The sequence below is a fragment of the Hyla sarda genome, chromosome 6, assembly GCF_029499605.1.
Source record: "Hyla sarda isolate aHylSar1 chromosome 6, aHylSar1.hap1, whole genome shotgun sequence".
In the NCBI taxonomy this organism is placed as follows: Eukaryota; Metazoa; Chordata; class Amphibia; order Anura; family Hylidae; genus Hyla; species Hyla sarda.
Window position 1 is genome coordinate 278,966,666 of NC_079194.1, and position 15,747 is coordinate 278,982,412.

General features: G+C 43.6%; 2 protein-coding genes across 7 annotated transcripts in view; both read right to left on the reverse strand.

The window, feature by feature from the left end:
* Nucleotides 1-3,988, reverse strand: part of SF1 (splicing factor 1) — a 46,513-nt gene extending 42,525 nt beyond the window's left edge. The window contains exon 1 of one of the 4 annotated variants that reach the window (XM_056527443.1): nt 3,365-3,988. In XM_056527443.1, the coding sequence (XP_056383418.1) occupies nt 3,365-3,404 (40 nt within the window). In that variant the 5' untranslated portion in view covers nt 3,405-3,988. Of the gene's footprint in view, nt 1-3,119; nt 3,244-3,280 lie in introns of those variants that run through there. The other 3 variants (XM_056527444.1, XM_056527446.1, XM_056527445.1) reach the window with 3 other exon arrangements.
* Nucleotides 3,989-10,624: 6,636 nt separating this feature from the next.
* Nucleotides 10,625-15,747, reverse strand: part of MEN1 (menin 1) — a 34,771-nt gene continuing 29,648 nt past the window's right edge. For 2 of the 3 annotated variants that reach the window (XM_056527447.1, XM_056527449.1), the window contains 3 exons: nt 14,678-14,783; nt 14,450-14,602; nt 10,625-11,085 (listed from right to left, as the gene is read on the reverse strand). In XM_056527447.1, the coding sequence (XP_056383422.1) occupies nt 10,726-11,085; nt 14,450-14,602; nt 14,678-14,783 (619 nt within the window). In that variant the 3' untranslated portion in view covers nt 10,625-10,725. Of the gene's footprint in view, nt 11,086-14,449; nt 14,784-15,747 lie in introns of all 3 variants that reach the window. The other variant, XM_056527448.1, reaches the window with a different exon arrangement.

Below are 15,747 nucleotides of genomic sequence, written 5' to 3' on the forward strand. Positions count from 1 at the left end.
CTTTTATTATAAATTTTTATTATTGGTGTAGACCCCAATTTTTCCTTTTCATAAGGGGTAAAAGGAGAAAAAGCCCCGAAAGTATGTAGTGCAACTTCTCCCAAGTACAGAAATAGCCCATATGTGGCCCTAAACTGTTTCCTTGAAATACGACAGGGCTCCGAAATGGGAGAGCGCCATGCGCATTTGAGGACTAAATTAGAGATTGCATAGGGGTGGACATAGGGGCATTCTACGCCAGTGATTCCCAAACAGAGTGCCTCCAGCTGTTGCTAAACTCCCAGTATGCCTGGACAGCCAGTGGCTGTCTGGAAATGCTGGGAGTTGTTGTTTTGCAACAGCTGGAGGCTCCGTTTTGGAAACACTGCCGTACAATACGTTTTTAATTTTTAATGGGGGGGGGGGAGGAGAGACAGTGTAAGGGGGTGTATATGTAGTGTTCTACCCTTTATTATTTGTTAGTGTAGTGTTTTTAGGGTACATTCGGACTGGCGGAGGTTTAAAGAGAGTTCCCCGCAAGGAGTTTGCGCTGCGGCGAAAAAGTTGCCGCAGCCCAAACTTGTAGCAGGGAACTTACTGTAAACCTGTCCGTGTGAATGTTCGGTCGGCTCATTTTTGCGCCGTATGCGCTTTGACAACCGGACCTAAAACCGTGGTTGACCACAGTTTTAGGTCCCGTTGTAAAAGCGCATACGGCACAAAAATGAGCCGACCGGACCGAACGTTTCACTCCGGCCGGCTCATTGAAATGAATGACATATGGGAGCGCATACGAAGGCATACGGGAGCGCGAGGTTTTAGCTTCCCCCTGCCGTATGCGCTCCCGTATGGGAGAAAACGTAGTGTGAACCCACCCTAACTCAGTATTTTCCAACCAGTGTGCCTCCAGCTGTTGCAAAACTACAACTCCCAGCATGTACTGATCGCCGAAGGGCACGCTGGGAGGTGTAGTTCTGCAACAGATGGAGGCACGCAACTACAACTCCCAGCATGCCAAGACAGCTGTTTGGGCATGCTGAGATTTGCAGTTTTGCAACATCTGGAGAACTAGAGTAGAGACCACTGCAAACTTTGGCCCTCCAGCTGTTGCAAAACTACAAATCCCAGCATGCCCAGACAGCAAACAGTTGTGTGGGCATGCTAGGAGTTGTAGTTTTGCAAGATCTCAAACTGTAGCCATCCAGCTGTTGCAAAACTACAAATCCCAGCATGCCCAAACAGCTGTCTATATGACCAATAGTAGGGATAGGAGGGGTGGCACCCCTGCCACCTCACTCCTATCCCTTTTGGGGATTGTGGGTGTCTTGGACAACCGCGATCCCCCTTATATTCCGGGTCACCATAGACCCGTAATCGCGAAAATCGCAAGTGTGAATTCACTTGCGATTTGCGGAGATCGCCGACATTGGGGGGGGGGGTTGTCTAATGACTTCCCTGGGCATTTGCGTGGGGTGCCTGCTTATCGATATCAGCAGTCGCCCCGGTTCAGTCCCCGCTCGGCAGGGACCGAAATTCCCACGGACGTACGTCCTTGGTCCTTAACTACCAGGGTGCTTAGAAGTACGCGTACGTCCATGGTCCTTAAGGGGTTAATCGGCTGGAGGGCTTAAGGGGTTAATCGGTACAAAGCCTCAGAAACAATGTGGATCCCAGCAGAGACACCCACCAGCCTGTACCTATAAAGTTTTATTTGTAAAAAAAATATAAAAATGTAAGATTTTGCAGCACTGTGCACAATTTATTTTAGGGCACTGGAGACGGGCGAACACTCATAGCAAATTACTGAGGGGAGACGACCGCCTCAGCTCAGGTATTAGGGCGACAAATATAAAATTGTCATTTTAGCAGAACACCTATTGCCTACAGTCATGCATGAAGGTCACATCTCAAAGAAAACAATAAAACGAAGGTGCTCTTTGCTGTTGGGTCCATATCCGCAATGGGAGGCAAAAAATTAGCCAGACAGCGCCAGATCCCATTGAATCTGGTTTTCACCTGACATCGATTTATTTAATAGGATCTCTTGCAGCATTTTTAGTGTGTGTGTCCGCTCAGGTTTGGCTAATTTAACAGGTTCTTCAAGAGTGAACATAGATCTTATGCAGTGTTTCCCAACTAGGGTGCCTCCAGCTGTTGCAAAACTACAACTATCAGCATGCCCAGACAGCCTTTGGTCCCCTGGTCGGGAAACACTGATCTAATGGAAAGTGCAGCCTGTGGCCCATTACATCTGAAGGCACATATATGTGCTGGATCTACTACACCAGTGTTTCCCAACCAGGGTGCCTCCAGCTGTTGCAAAACTACAACTCCCAGCATGCCTGGACAGCCTTTGGCAGGCTGGTTGGGAAACACTTATCTAATGGAAAGTGCAGCCTGTGGCCCATAACATCTGAGGGCACATATGTGCTGGAGCTACTACACCAGTGTTTCCCAAAAAGGGTGCCTCCAGCTGTTGCAAAACTACAGCTCCCAGCATGCCTGGACAGCCTTTGGCACCCTTTTTGGGAAACTATGATCTGGAAAGCATAGCCTGTGGGCCATTACATCTGAGGGAACATATATATATGCAGGTTCTACTACACCAATGTGCCTCCAGCTGTTGCAAAACTACAACTCCCAGCATGCCTGGACAGCCTTTGGCACTCTGGTTGGGAAACAATCATCTGGAAAGCGCAGCCTGTGGCCCATTGCATCTGAAGGAACATATATATGGTGGTTCTACAACACCAGTGTTTCCCAACCAGGGTGCCTCCAGCTGTTGCAAAACTACAGCTCCCAGCATGCCCGGACAGCCTTCGGCTGTCCGGGCATGCTGGGAGTTGTAGTTTTGCAACAGCTGGAGGCACCCTGGTTTAGAAGCACTACTACACAGTCTATCTGCAAATTTTGCCCCCAGCCAGATGTTGCAAAACTACAACTCCCAGCAAGCCCACACAGTCATTGCTGGGAGTTGTAGTTCTTTAACATCTGGAGGGTCAGTTTCGGTGCTGGGGGTGGGGTTTTTTTTATACTTTTTTTTAGGGCCATAGTGGAGACCACTGGATGAGAACCTGAAGCCTCCAGAAAAGACGTCTGCACCATAGCAACCACTTTATGCCACGTTTCGGGCCTAGTACCGGTATAGAACAGCCGCTCGTGTTGTATATAGGGCTGCAGCACACGTCCACAGGAGAAATTACAGCATACACCGCGGGGGGACCCCTAAACCCCCGCTTTACCGTCACCCCTCAGCCGTAAAGGTCACACACACACACACAGCAGGCCGCCTCCTCCTTACCCATAACGCAGTCACGTCCACACACGCGCCTCAGCCGCTCTCAGTTCACCCAAAATGACTGCGCGCTGACGCTAACAGCTGGACCTTTTATAAACTCGGTTGCTCCGCCCACTTCGTCGTACATTGGTCCGTAAAGAGCGTTCGCTGATTGGCTAGAAACGTCGCCGGCGGAGAGTCCGAAGAAAGGACGTGACGTCAGCGCCGCCGGAAAGCGGGGGGCGGTGTCGCGATTGGCGCGCGCGCCTGTGACGCAGCTCTATGGTCGTGCGGTGTTTGATGCGAAGAAAGAGAATAAAAGAAAGGAGGAAGTGGTGGCGGCCCCTAGCGTCCTGACCTGTCACAGCGCGTGGTTCCTGTCCGGCCCTTTTCTTTTTCCCTGTGTACATGTGGTTCTGCCTGTTGCCGCCATTTTGCAAAACGCATTATTTTTTTTGCGACTGTGTGGAGTGAAAATGGCGGCAAACGTTAACGATATCATAACAGGCCGGGTTGTACGGGCCTGCCACTGGAGACATCTCACTTTTTATGTCCCAAGTCAGTTCTGTCTATTCTGTATGGAGGAGAAAAAGAAGCAGCCATGTCCTAGAACAGTAGAATCTCCCTTAGTGGACTCCTCCCAATAGGGGACAATTTTTAATTCCCCAGCAGAGTCCCATAAGACTTAATGTATTTGCCCCCTCCAAATAAGGGACATTCCCAATAGCGGACACACCTAATAGGGGACAAAACACTCCTATTAACCCATTAAAGGGTTACTCCGCTCCCCAGCGTCTGGAACGTTGAGTTCCTGAATGCTGTGTGCGTGTTTCCATGTTCACCCCCGCCCCCTCATTACGTCACGTCCCACCCCCCTCATGACGGCCGTTGCGCTCCCTTCCCATAGACTTTCATTGATGGGGCAGGCTGTGACATCACAAGGGGGCGGGCCTGAACACGGAAGCCCGCACACAGCGTCCAGGAACTCAATGTTCCGGTGTGAGGTGGAATTTTGCAGACGCTGGGGAGCGGAGTAACCCCTTAAGGACCAAGCGGTTTTCCGTTTTTGCACTTTCGTTTTTTTCCTCCTTCCTTTATAAAAATCTTAACCCCTTCATATTTGCACCTAAAAATCAATATGATGGCTTATTTTTTGCGCCACCAATTCTACTTTGTAGAATGACATTAGTCATTTTGCCCAAAAATCTACGGCAAAACCGGAAAAAAAAATAATTGTGTGGCAAAACGGAAGAAAATGCCATTTTGTAAATTTTGGGGGCTTCCATTTCTACGCAGTCCATTTTTCAGTCAAAATGACACCTTATCTTTATTCTGTAGGTCCATATGGTTAAAATGATCCCCTACTTATATAGGTTTGATTTTGTTGTACTTCTGGAAAAAATCCTAACTACATGCAGGAAAATGTATACGTTTAAAATTGTCATCTTCTGACCCCTATAACTTTTTTTTCCACATATGGGGTGGTATAAGGGCTATTGTTTTGCGCCGGAATCTGAAGTTTTTATTGGTACCATTTTTGTTTTGATCAGACTTTTTGATCACTTTTTATAATTTTTTTGGTATAAAAAGTGACCAAAAATTGCGCATACGCCATTGACCGTGCAGATTAGTTAACTATATAGTTTTAGGGTACATTCCCACACGACGTATTTTGCTGCGTATTTGCTGCTGCGTATTTTCCTACCCATTGACTTCAACAGAGAAAATAAAATACGCAGCAGCAAATACGTTGTGTGGGAATGTTACCTTATAGGGGGCTATAACATGCAGTACATTGATTCAATACACTGATTAATGCCATTGCATTGCATTGATCAGTGTTATCAGCGGTTGATTGCTCAAGCCTGGATTTCAGGCTTGGAGCAATCAATCGCCAATTTGACGCGCAGGAGGCAGGTAAGGCACCCTCCCGATGCGTTCTAGCTGATTGGGACATTGCGATTTTACCGCGATGGTCCCGATCAGCCCGACTGAGCTGCCGGGAAGCTTTCACTTTAGACGCTGCAATCAACTTTGATCGCCACGTCTAAAGAGTTAATGCAGGACATCTACCGGAACGGTGATGTTTGGTATTAGCCACGGGTCCTGGCTGCTGAGCTCGCTCCATAATCCTCCCGTGCCGCAGTGCCGTTTATAAATGGCGTTTTGTGGCAAGGAGTTAAGGGACAAAACACTCCTATTGAGAGATAAAACCACCATCAGGGGGTACAGCCAATACCCCAGTAAGGGGCCCAGGCCCCCCACTGCACCCCCCTACAGAAGCCACAGCACAGAAGCAGATGTTTAAACAGTGGTCTCTTTCTTCCGTACGTCCGCTGGCCTCATCACTCACCCCCCTTCTTTGCTGATCCCCCCAATTTATTATCCCCTGTGCCACATCATTTCCAGTTCATCATCCCCTGTGCTATTTCATTTCCCCTTAAAGGGGAACTCCGGTGGAAACAAGTACAAATGTACTTCAAATCAACTGGTGACTGAAAGTTGAACGGATTTGTAAATTACTTCTATTAAAAAAATCTTAATCCTTTCAGTACTTATTAGCTGCTGTATAAAACAGAAAGTTGTGAATTACTTTTCTGTCTGACCACAGTGCTCTCTGCCAACACCCCTGTCTGTGTCAGGAACTGTCCAGATTAGAATCATATCCCCCATAGAAAACCTCTCCTGCTATGGTCAATGATTCTGCCACTTGACTGCTCATGCCTGGATCTCAGGCACTGAGCAGTCATTCAGCGATCAGACACCAGGAGGCAAGGTAAGGGGACACTCCTGCTGTCTCACAGCTGTTCGGGATGCCGCGATTTCGCAGCGCACATCCCGAACAGCCCCCTGAGCTAACCGGCAATGATTTACTTTCACTTCAGACGCGTTCAACTTTGAACGCCGCGTCTCAAGGGTTAATAGCGATCAGTGCCGCGCTCTATTAGTCACGGGTCCCGGCCGTTGTTAGAGGCCAGGCCCGACCCGTGACCACGCATTATAGAACGGGAGCGGACTCATGACGTACCGGTATGTCATGGGTCCTTAAGGGGTTAAAAGGGGTCTTCCACTGGCCAGTGTTCGGAAGGAAATGTTCCGTAGGCTGTTTTCGTGCTGCGGGGTCGGTCAAGCCCCTAGTGACATTACAGCCACGCCCCCTCAATGTAAGTCTATAGGAGGGGGCGTGACATCCCCCTCCCATATACTTGCATTGAGGGGGCGTGGAGACTCATGAGACGTGAAAATGTCTGTCTTATCAATGGACCCCATCTAACCTGACTGAGCATGAAAGAACCTACAAAGAAGAATGCCAGGAAATCCTCAAATCCAGGAGTGCAAACCTTGTGGCATCATCCCAAAGGAGACTGAAATCTTTATCTAGTTACTTCATCAGTAATTTGGAGAAATGAGCACCTTAAAGATAAATTGCTGACAGGTAGTGCAGCATACTGGAAACAGACCCATTAAAATGTCCCAAACATAGCCGACTAGTGACTGTGTGTGGTCAATGCACTACCTGTATACATTTATTTTGCAACACTCACATGCACAGGACTGATCTGTCACATGGTAGCACTTGCAATTGATATTAACAGTCATGGGGGAGGGGGGTGGAGGAGAGATTTATCAAAACCCATGCATGGTATAGGATGTTATTGTTGGCGAAAGCTTGGGATCTAGTGATCACCAATCAGTGTGGTTTAATATAAGAACAGTGAAGGAGTCACACCACACAAAAACAAAAAAGTTTTAGATTTTAGAAAAACAGACTTTTCAAAAATGAGATTAGTCATAAATGAGTCCCTATCAGACTGGAACAAGTTACATGGAGTTCAGGAGAAATGGGACTACTTAAAAGACGCTTTATTGAAGGCAAATTGCACTTGACTTGTCAGTAAAAGCAGAAAAAGGAAGAGATCACTGTGGTACTCAGCAGAAGTGGCCAAAATCATAAAAAACAAAAAACTAGCATTTCGTAATTCTAAAACAACCCAGAGCAATGAAGATATGGAAATCTACAAGACTAGGCAGAAAGAGGCCAAGCAAGTTATAAGAACTTCTAAAGCACAGGCAGAAGAAAAACTAGCTAAGTCTGTGAAAAAAGAGGATAAGACATTCTTCAGATATATAAATGAAAAAAGGAAATCAAAACAAGGAATAACTAAATTAAAAACAAAGGAAGGAAGGTATGTAGAAGAGAATAAGGGGCTAGCCGACTGCCTTAATGAATACTTCTGTTCAGTTTTTACAGAAGAAAAAAAAAAAAGGAAAAGGACCTCCATTAGAGAGAAAAACTAAGCAATAGTTTGATGCATGTGTCTTTACAGAGGAAGAGGTTCTACGTTTGCTTTCTAAAGTGAAGACAAATAAATCACAGGGGCCTGATGGGATACACCCAAAATTATTAAGAGTTTATTGGTGAACTAGCAAAACCGTTAGCAGATTTATTTAACCAATCAATGGTAACAAGAGCCGTCCCGGAAGATTGGAAATTAGCAAATGTTGTGCCCATTCACAAGAAAGGTAGTAAGGAGGAATCAAGCAACTATAGACCAGTAAGTCTGACATCAATAGTGGGGAAATTAATGGAAACCCTACTAAAGTATAGGATTGTGGAACAATCTAAAATCCCATGAATTGCAAGATGAAAAACAACATGGGTTTACTTCAGAGAGATCATGTCAAACAAATCTTATTGATTTTTTTGACTGGGTAACTAAAATAATAGATGGCGGAGGGGCAGTAGACATCGCATATCTAGATTTTAGTAAGGCTTTTGACACTGTCCCACATAGAAGACTTATCAATAAACTACAGTCATTGAGCTTGGACTCCAATATTGTTGAGTGGATTAGGCAGTGGCTGATTGACAGACAACAGAGGGTTGTAGTCAATGGAGAATATTCAGAGCAAGGTCTTTTCACTAGTGGGGACCTCAGGGATCTGTACTGGGACCAATATTGTTTAATATCTTCATTAGCGATATTACAGAAGGTCTCAATGGTAAGGTATGTGTTTTTGCTGATGACACAAAGATATGTAACAGGGTTGATGTTCCTGGAGGGATCCGCCAAATGGAAAAGGATTTAGGCAAACTAGAAGAATGGTCAGAACTCTGGCAACTGAAATTTAATGTGGATAAGTGCAAGATAATGCACCTGGGGCGTAAAAATTCTCAGGCAGAATATAAATTATTTGACACAGCCCTGACCTCAGTATCTGAGGAGAGGGATTTAGGAGTAATTATTTCAGAAGACTTAAAGGTAGGAAGACAATGTAAGAGCAGCAGGAAACGCTAGCAGAATGCTTGGATGTATAGGGAGAGGTATAAGCAGTAGAAAGAGAGAAGTGCTCATGCTGCTGTACAGAACACTGGTGAGACCTCATTTGGAGTATTGTGTACAGTACTGGAGGCCGTATCTCCAGAAGGATATAGATACTCTAGAGAGTTCAGAGAAGATACTAAACTAGTGCATGGATTGCAGGATAAAACTTACCAGGAAAGGTTAAAGGACCTTAACATGTATAGAAGAAAGAAGAGACAGAGGGGATATGATAGAGACATTTAAATACATAAAGGGAATCAACATGGTAAAGGAGGAGACCATATATAAAAAGAAGAAAAACTACCACAAGAGGACATAGTTTTAAATTAGAGGGGCAAAGGTTTAAAATTAATATCAGGAAGTATTACTTTACTGAGAGACTGGTGGATGCATGGAATAGCCTTCCTGCAGAAGTGGTCGCTGCAAATACAGTGAAGGAGTTTAAACATGCATGGGATAGGCATAAGGCTATCCTTCATATAAGATAGGGCCAGGGACTATTCATAGTATTCAGATTACTGGGCAGACTAGATGGGCCAAATGGTTCTCATCTGCTGACACATTCTATGTTTCTATAGAGGAAAAGCTGCCCAGTTGCCCATAGCAACCAATCAGATTGCTTCTTTCAGTTTTAACAAGGCCTCTGGAAAATGAAAGAAGCAATCTGATTGGTTGCTATGGGCAACTTGATAAATTTCCCCTATTGTGTATGAATACTGGTAGTTGTTGTTTTGCAACAGCTTAAGGCACCCTGGTTGGGAAAAAAATATTTAGGGTGTATTCACACGTACAGTATCCTGCGCAGATTTTATGCACAGGATTTTCTGCTTCAGATTGCAATGTAAAGTAAAGTAAATGCCTGAGCACAGCTTTCAATCTGCAGTTACAAATCCTGCACATCAAATCTGCACAGGATACTGTACGTGTGAATAGACCCTTAAAAGGGGTACGCCGGTGGAAAATGTTTTAAATAAATGAACTGGTGCTAGAAAGTTACACAGATTTGTAAATGTATTTAAAAATCTTTACCCTTCCAGTACTTTTTAGCAGCTGTATGCTACAGAGGAAATTTTCTTTTTGAATTTCTTTTTTGTCTTGTCCACAGTGCTCTCTGCTGACACCTGATGCCCGTCTCAGGAACTGTCCAGAACAGGAGAAAATCTCCATTGTAAACCTATGCTGCTTTGGACAGTTCCTGACACGGACAGAGGTGTCAGCAGAGAGCACTGTGGACAAGACAAAAGAAATTAAAAAAGAAGAATTTTATCTGTAGCATACAGCCGCTAAAAAGTACTGGAAGGGTAAAGATTTTTTAATAGAAGTAATTTACAAATCTGTTTAACTTTCTAGCACCAGTTGATTAAAATAAAATAAAAAAAGGGGTATTTTCCCAATTCAAGTTATCAATGGGGTCTGACTGCCAAAAAGAGCCCTACTCCTCACATACAGACACAGAACAGCTTATCTTGAAAAGCTACACTTTAAATAAAGTAAAGGTTCCTGTGTAGGTCGTCTTTATAAATGGTTGATATGGAATGCAAGAGTTCTCTGCCATCTTAATTCCTATTTCCCTCTGATTTGGTGCTTCTAATACAGCCTAAATTTCCCATGATGCCTCTGGCTTTGCAAAGATAGAAAAGTACAGTGTGATAAGGTCCTGCTGCTTCTCTAAGACTTATCTAAGTGATAGATCAATGATACAGAACTTCTTTTGGCTAATTCATACTATAGGAGTATAATATTAGACACAGCTTCAGCGCTGTACCTGAGACTGCTGTGCCATTAGATAGCAGAGATTACACTGTTCAGCTCTGTATTCCAATCTGCACAGTGAACGAGAGCAGAACGTTTAGACAGGAGATGACAGGGACCACCCTAACTTGCTGTATTCTGTCTCACACAGACAGTTGTTAGATACATATTTGCTCTGACAACCTGCAGAGGATCACAGATAAGCAGAAAGGGAGACCCCTAGTGGCAAGAACTGTATAGTGCAACGCTGCTCACAAACAACATAATCTATCCAATAAGACAAAGTGACTTCCAATGACTGACCGTTTAATGTGCCAAGTCTTAAATACATTACTTCTACATGAAAAAATAAAAAAGTACCAAAAATAAAACATTTCAGTCATCCATTTGTTAAACTGATTTGCGCTGCCTTTTAAGATATCCCAGGTTGTAGTCTCTTGCCCCAGGTCCTCTTGCTCTCTTAGGCTGCACTTGTGACTGAGCAGTGAGCTGCAGCTTTATAGCACTTGAATTCACTTTTGCAGCTACTAAAAGTTCTTTCATTCCTTTCATTTTCTGGCTCTGGAAACTTAAAGTGAGATCCTGGGCACCTTCTGGTTCCTCCTCTTTTTGTTCTGGGTTTGGTCGCTGAAGAGGCTGAACAGGTTCCCCAGGCCTGGACTCCCTGCGAGCCGCCCTTCTTCTGTTATCATCAGAGTCCTCATCTTCATTCGCAGAGTCAGAGTTCACTAATGTCACCTGCTGTCTCACCTGAAATGAGAATAATGTCAGAGGGAACATCTCAGAGGGGATCAAGAGAAATGGGGGCCCCAGAATTTAAATTTAGAGTGTCCTAGGATATGAAAATGTAATGTCCATGCATTGTTTAAAAAAAAATCTGTATTACTGTGTCATTATGGGGTATTGACGCAGAGTGATCAGGGAAAATTAGATTTTTATTTATAATAATTATTATTTTTTTTTTTTTAGCAAAGGCCGAAACATCAAACGTAAAAGGGTCTGAAAAATTTCTGAATGCATTTCATGCCATGAATGTCCCAGATGGAAATACCACTTTATAGTCCTTCCATCTGAGGTATACATCAGAAAGACTCCAACATGTTCAATGGAAGACTGCAGCATATCCTCTGTGAAGGTCATATAGTGGGATCAGGTACTGGCAACCAGAAGGGCGTCCGGTGGGAGCGAAGATGATGACACTAGTTTATACATGCCCCTTGTATAGGCTCAGTGTATTAAATATATGCATTTGTCCCATTACCAGTACGATTGTAAGCTACAAATATTTTTTCTGTTACAAATGAATAAAAAAATATATATTAAAAAAAAAAAAAAAAAAAAACTTTACATGTTACAGAGACACGTCCCAAACAAGTGGGAAGATTTTCATTCTCATTTACTGGACGGCCCCGCAGACTTATAATGGTGCAGTCCAATGAAGGAGAACAGAAATCGCTGAAGTGAAGCATGCTTCTTCCCCATTGTTCTGATGATCATGGGAGGTTTCAGAACTAATTTAACCCCTTAACAACCAAGGACGTATATTTACGTCCTTGGCCGGATTCCGCGATATAACGCGGGGTCACGCGGTGACCCCGCATCATATCGGGTCGGTCCCAGCATGTATCTGAAGCCAGGACCCGGGGCTAATAGTCTGCGGCAGCGATCGCGGTGCCGCGCGCTATTAACCCCTTAGATGCAGTGTTCAAAGTTGAACGATGCGTCTAAACCGAAAGTGAAAGCTGCCCGGCTGCTCAGCGGGGCTGATCGGGACTACCGCAGTGAAAATGCAGTGTCCCGATCAGCTGGGACACGAGCGGAGGTCCTCTTACCTGCCTCCGGCGTGTCCCCTCGGCAATTGATTGCTCCAAGCCTGAGATTCAGGCTTGAGCAATCGACCGCCGATAAAGCTATGGCTTTTCAGTGAACAGTGCTGGCAATCAGTGTGTGCAGTGTTATAGGTCCCTATGGGACCTATAACACTGCAAAAAAAAATAATAATAAAAAAAAAAAAAAGTTAAATGATTTAACCCTTTCCTTAAAAGTTCAAATCACCCCCCTTTTCCCATAAAAAAATAAAATAAAACACCATGTAAATAAAAATAAACATATGTGGTATCGCCACATGCGTAAATGTCCGAACTATAAAAATATATCATTAATTAAACCGCACGGTCAATGGCGTGTGCACAAAAAAATTCTAAAGTCCAAAATAACGTATTTTTGGTCGCTTTTTATATCATGAAAAAATGAATAAAAAGCGATCAAAAAGTCCGAACACCACAAAAAAATTGTACCAATAAAAACTTCAGATCACGGCGCAAAAAATGAGCCCTCATACCGCCCCATATGTGGAAAAATAAAAATGTCATAGGGGTCAGAAGATGACAATTTTAAATGTATAAATTTTTCTGCATGTAGTTTTGATTTTGTCGTACTTCTGTAAAATTGAAAGAGTTATGATTTTAAAAAGGTAAGGAGGAAAAAACGAAAGTACAAAAACGGAAAAAACCTGTGGTCCTTAAGGGGTTAAGGACTCAAGGTTTTTCCGTTTTTTTGCACTTTTGTTTTTTCCTCCTTACCTTTATAAAAAATCCTCATTCTTTCAATTTTGCACCTAAAAATCCATATGATTGCTTATTTTTGTGCCACCAATTATTCTACTTTGTAATGACATCAGTCATTTTACCCAAAAATCAACGGCGAAACGAAAAAAAAAAAAGTGCGACAAAATTAAGAAAAAAAAAAACAAAACACCACCATTTTGTAACTTTTGGGGGCTTCCGTTTCTACGTAGTAAATTTTTTGGTATAAATGACACCTCATCATTAATCTGTAGGTCCATACGGTTAAAATGATCCCCTATTTATATAGGTTTGATTTTGTCGCACTTCTGGAAAAAATCATAACTACATGCAGGAAAATGTATAAGTTGAAAATTGTCATTTCTGACCCCTAAAACTTTATTTTTCCGCGTACTGGGCGATCTGAGGGCTAATTTTTTTGTGCCTTAATCTGAAGTTTTTAGTATTGATCGGACTTTTTGATGCTTTTTATTCATTTTTTCATGACATAAAAAGTGACCAAAAATACGCTATTTTGGACTCTGGAATTTTTTTGCGCGTACGCCATTGACCGTGAGGTTTAGTTAACGATATATTTTTATAATTTGGACATTTCCGCACGTGGCGATACCACATGTTTATATTTATTTACACTGTTTTATTTATTTATTTTTTTTATGGGAAAAGAGGGGGGATTCAAACTTATTAGGGATGGGGTTAGATGATCTTTATTAAAAATTTTTTTGCAATGTTATAGCCCCCCCCCCCCCCCCACACACTGCACACACTGATCTTTTACATTGATCATTGTTGATGGGACAACATTGATTAGTGATTCTGCCGCTTGACTACTCATGCCTGGATCTCAGGCACTGAGCAGTCATTCAGTGATAGGACACACAGGAGGAAGGTAAGGACCCTCCTTGTGTGTTCCAGCTGTTCGGGACGCCGCGGTTTCACTGCGGCATTCCCGAACAGCCGACTGAGCTAGCCTGGAGTAGTGTACTTTCACTTTAGATGCGGCGATCAACTTTGAACTTCGCATCTAAAAAGGTTAATGGCGCCGCTTGTGCGGGCCAGAAGAAGCACCTGTGTGTCAAACTAGTTGCCGCCCCCGTAACGCCCCCTGCCTGTTCCACCACGAGCTCCCAGTGTTCCTGGGTTGTGTATCGTCTACATGCTGAATAAAGCCTGAATATTCCCGAGGGGCCTCTGGTGAGTGCGTTATCCGTTTCCTTACTTCTGATGTTTACCATTAGGTTTCAGAACTAAGACCAATCAAAACTTTTGCCATGTCTGTGCGTTTTAAATATAGGTATATATGTACACTCAAATATTTATAAATCTTCACAATCATTCCTGGATCAACTGAAATAAATCCGTACGTAAAGTTATTTTTTAAACATACATTACAGTTTTAGCCATAACATACTTGTACAATAATACTTGTATGAAAGACATTATAGCACACAGTTGTTCTGTATGCGATCTTGGGAGATTTCAGACACTGCAAATTGTAGTATACATCTGATTTATTCAGTACTGCTTACCTGTGCGTCAAATCTGCCCAGTGATTGGACAAGGAATGTTGCCCACCCCACATGTAGCACAGGTGTGGGGCTATCTTCTTCCCATTTACATATCCCATCATAAAAACGCAGAAGATTTGCAAAACATGAAGGGTCCTGAAGTGCAGATTCAGTCTGAGAAAGAAACAAAAAAAGGTCACAACTACTATTCTTGTCTGATATGGAGGTATTCAGAACTGTGTTACTCACTGGATTGTCTGATGTGGCTTCTTCTTTTAATAAGTTTGGTAATAAATCATTAGCAATGTCAAAGAGGTCTTTGTAGATCTCTTCATCTTCACGGCAATAATTGTATCTAAGAAAAAAAAAAATGTTTAAATACAATTAATATGACAGACAAGTGTAAGGTCTCACAGGGACTGTATAAAGACTAATGAATAAGCCATAAGCTGTGTGTGTGTGTGTGTGTGTGTGTGTGTGTGTGCGCGCATCTGAATGCTCCATATGGAACCTTTTTAAAAAACTATTCTGCTCTAGAAGCAACAGCGCTATAATACGGTATCCAATGGAACGTGGTACGAATCACGTGAAATGTGTCAAATATGACATCTAAAGTATTCAGTGGTATAATATGGCCTCAGGTGTCACATTATGGCTCGGTACAACTTAAAGGAGTAGTCCAGTCCTGAAAAAAAAATAAAAAAAAAAAATTATCCCCTATCCTAAGAATAGGGGATAAGTTTCAGATCGCAGGGGAAGGAGGTCCGACCGCTGGGGCCCCCCGCCATCTCCTGTACGGGGCCCCGGCAGCGGGAAGGGGGCGTGTTGACCACCGCAGGAAACCGATAGCTGAAACGCCCCCTCAATACAGCGATATGGTAGAGCCGGAGATTGCCGAAGGCAGCGCTCCAGCTCTGCCATAGAGGTGTAATGAGGTGGTCAACACGCCCCCCTTCCCCCAGGCTGATAAAAAGGTACAGGAGATGGTGGGGGGCCCCAGCGGTCGGACCCCCCGCAATCTGAAACTTATCCCCTATTCTTAGGATAAGGGATAAGTTTTTCAGGACTTGACTACTCCTTTTAAAGTTGCATGTAGCCAAATTATGTTCAATGGTTGTTGGGTTAGAAATAATCTCCTCTAGGGAATTTGAAACTATTCACCCCATCATGTGTTCGGGCTCCCACACGTCCCCACCAAGACTATCACTGCCCCACACTCCCCGACCTCCTTAGTGCCTTGCTGCTTCTTGATTGTTCCGACGATTTGGTAATGTATGGGTGTCTGAGGTCTGGAACGTCACTGACTGCCGTGGTAGGTA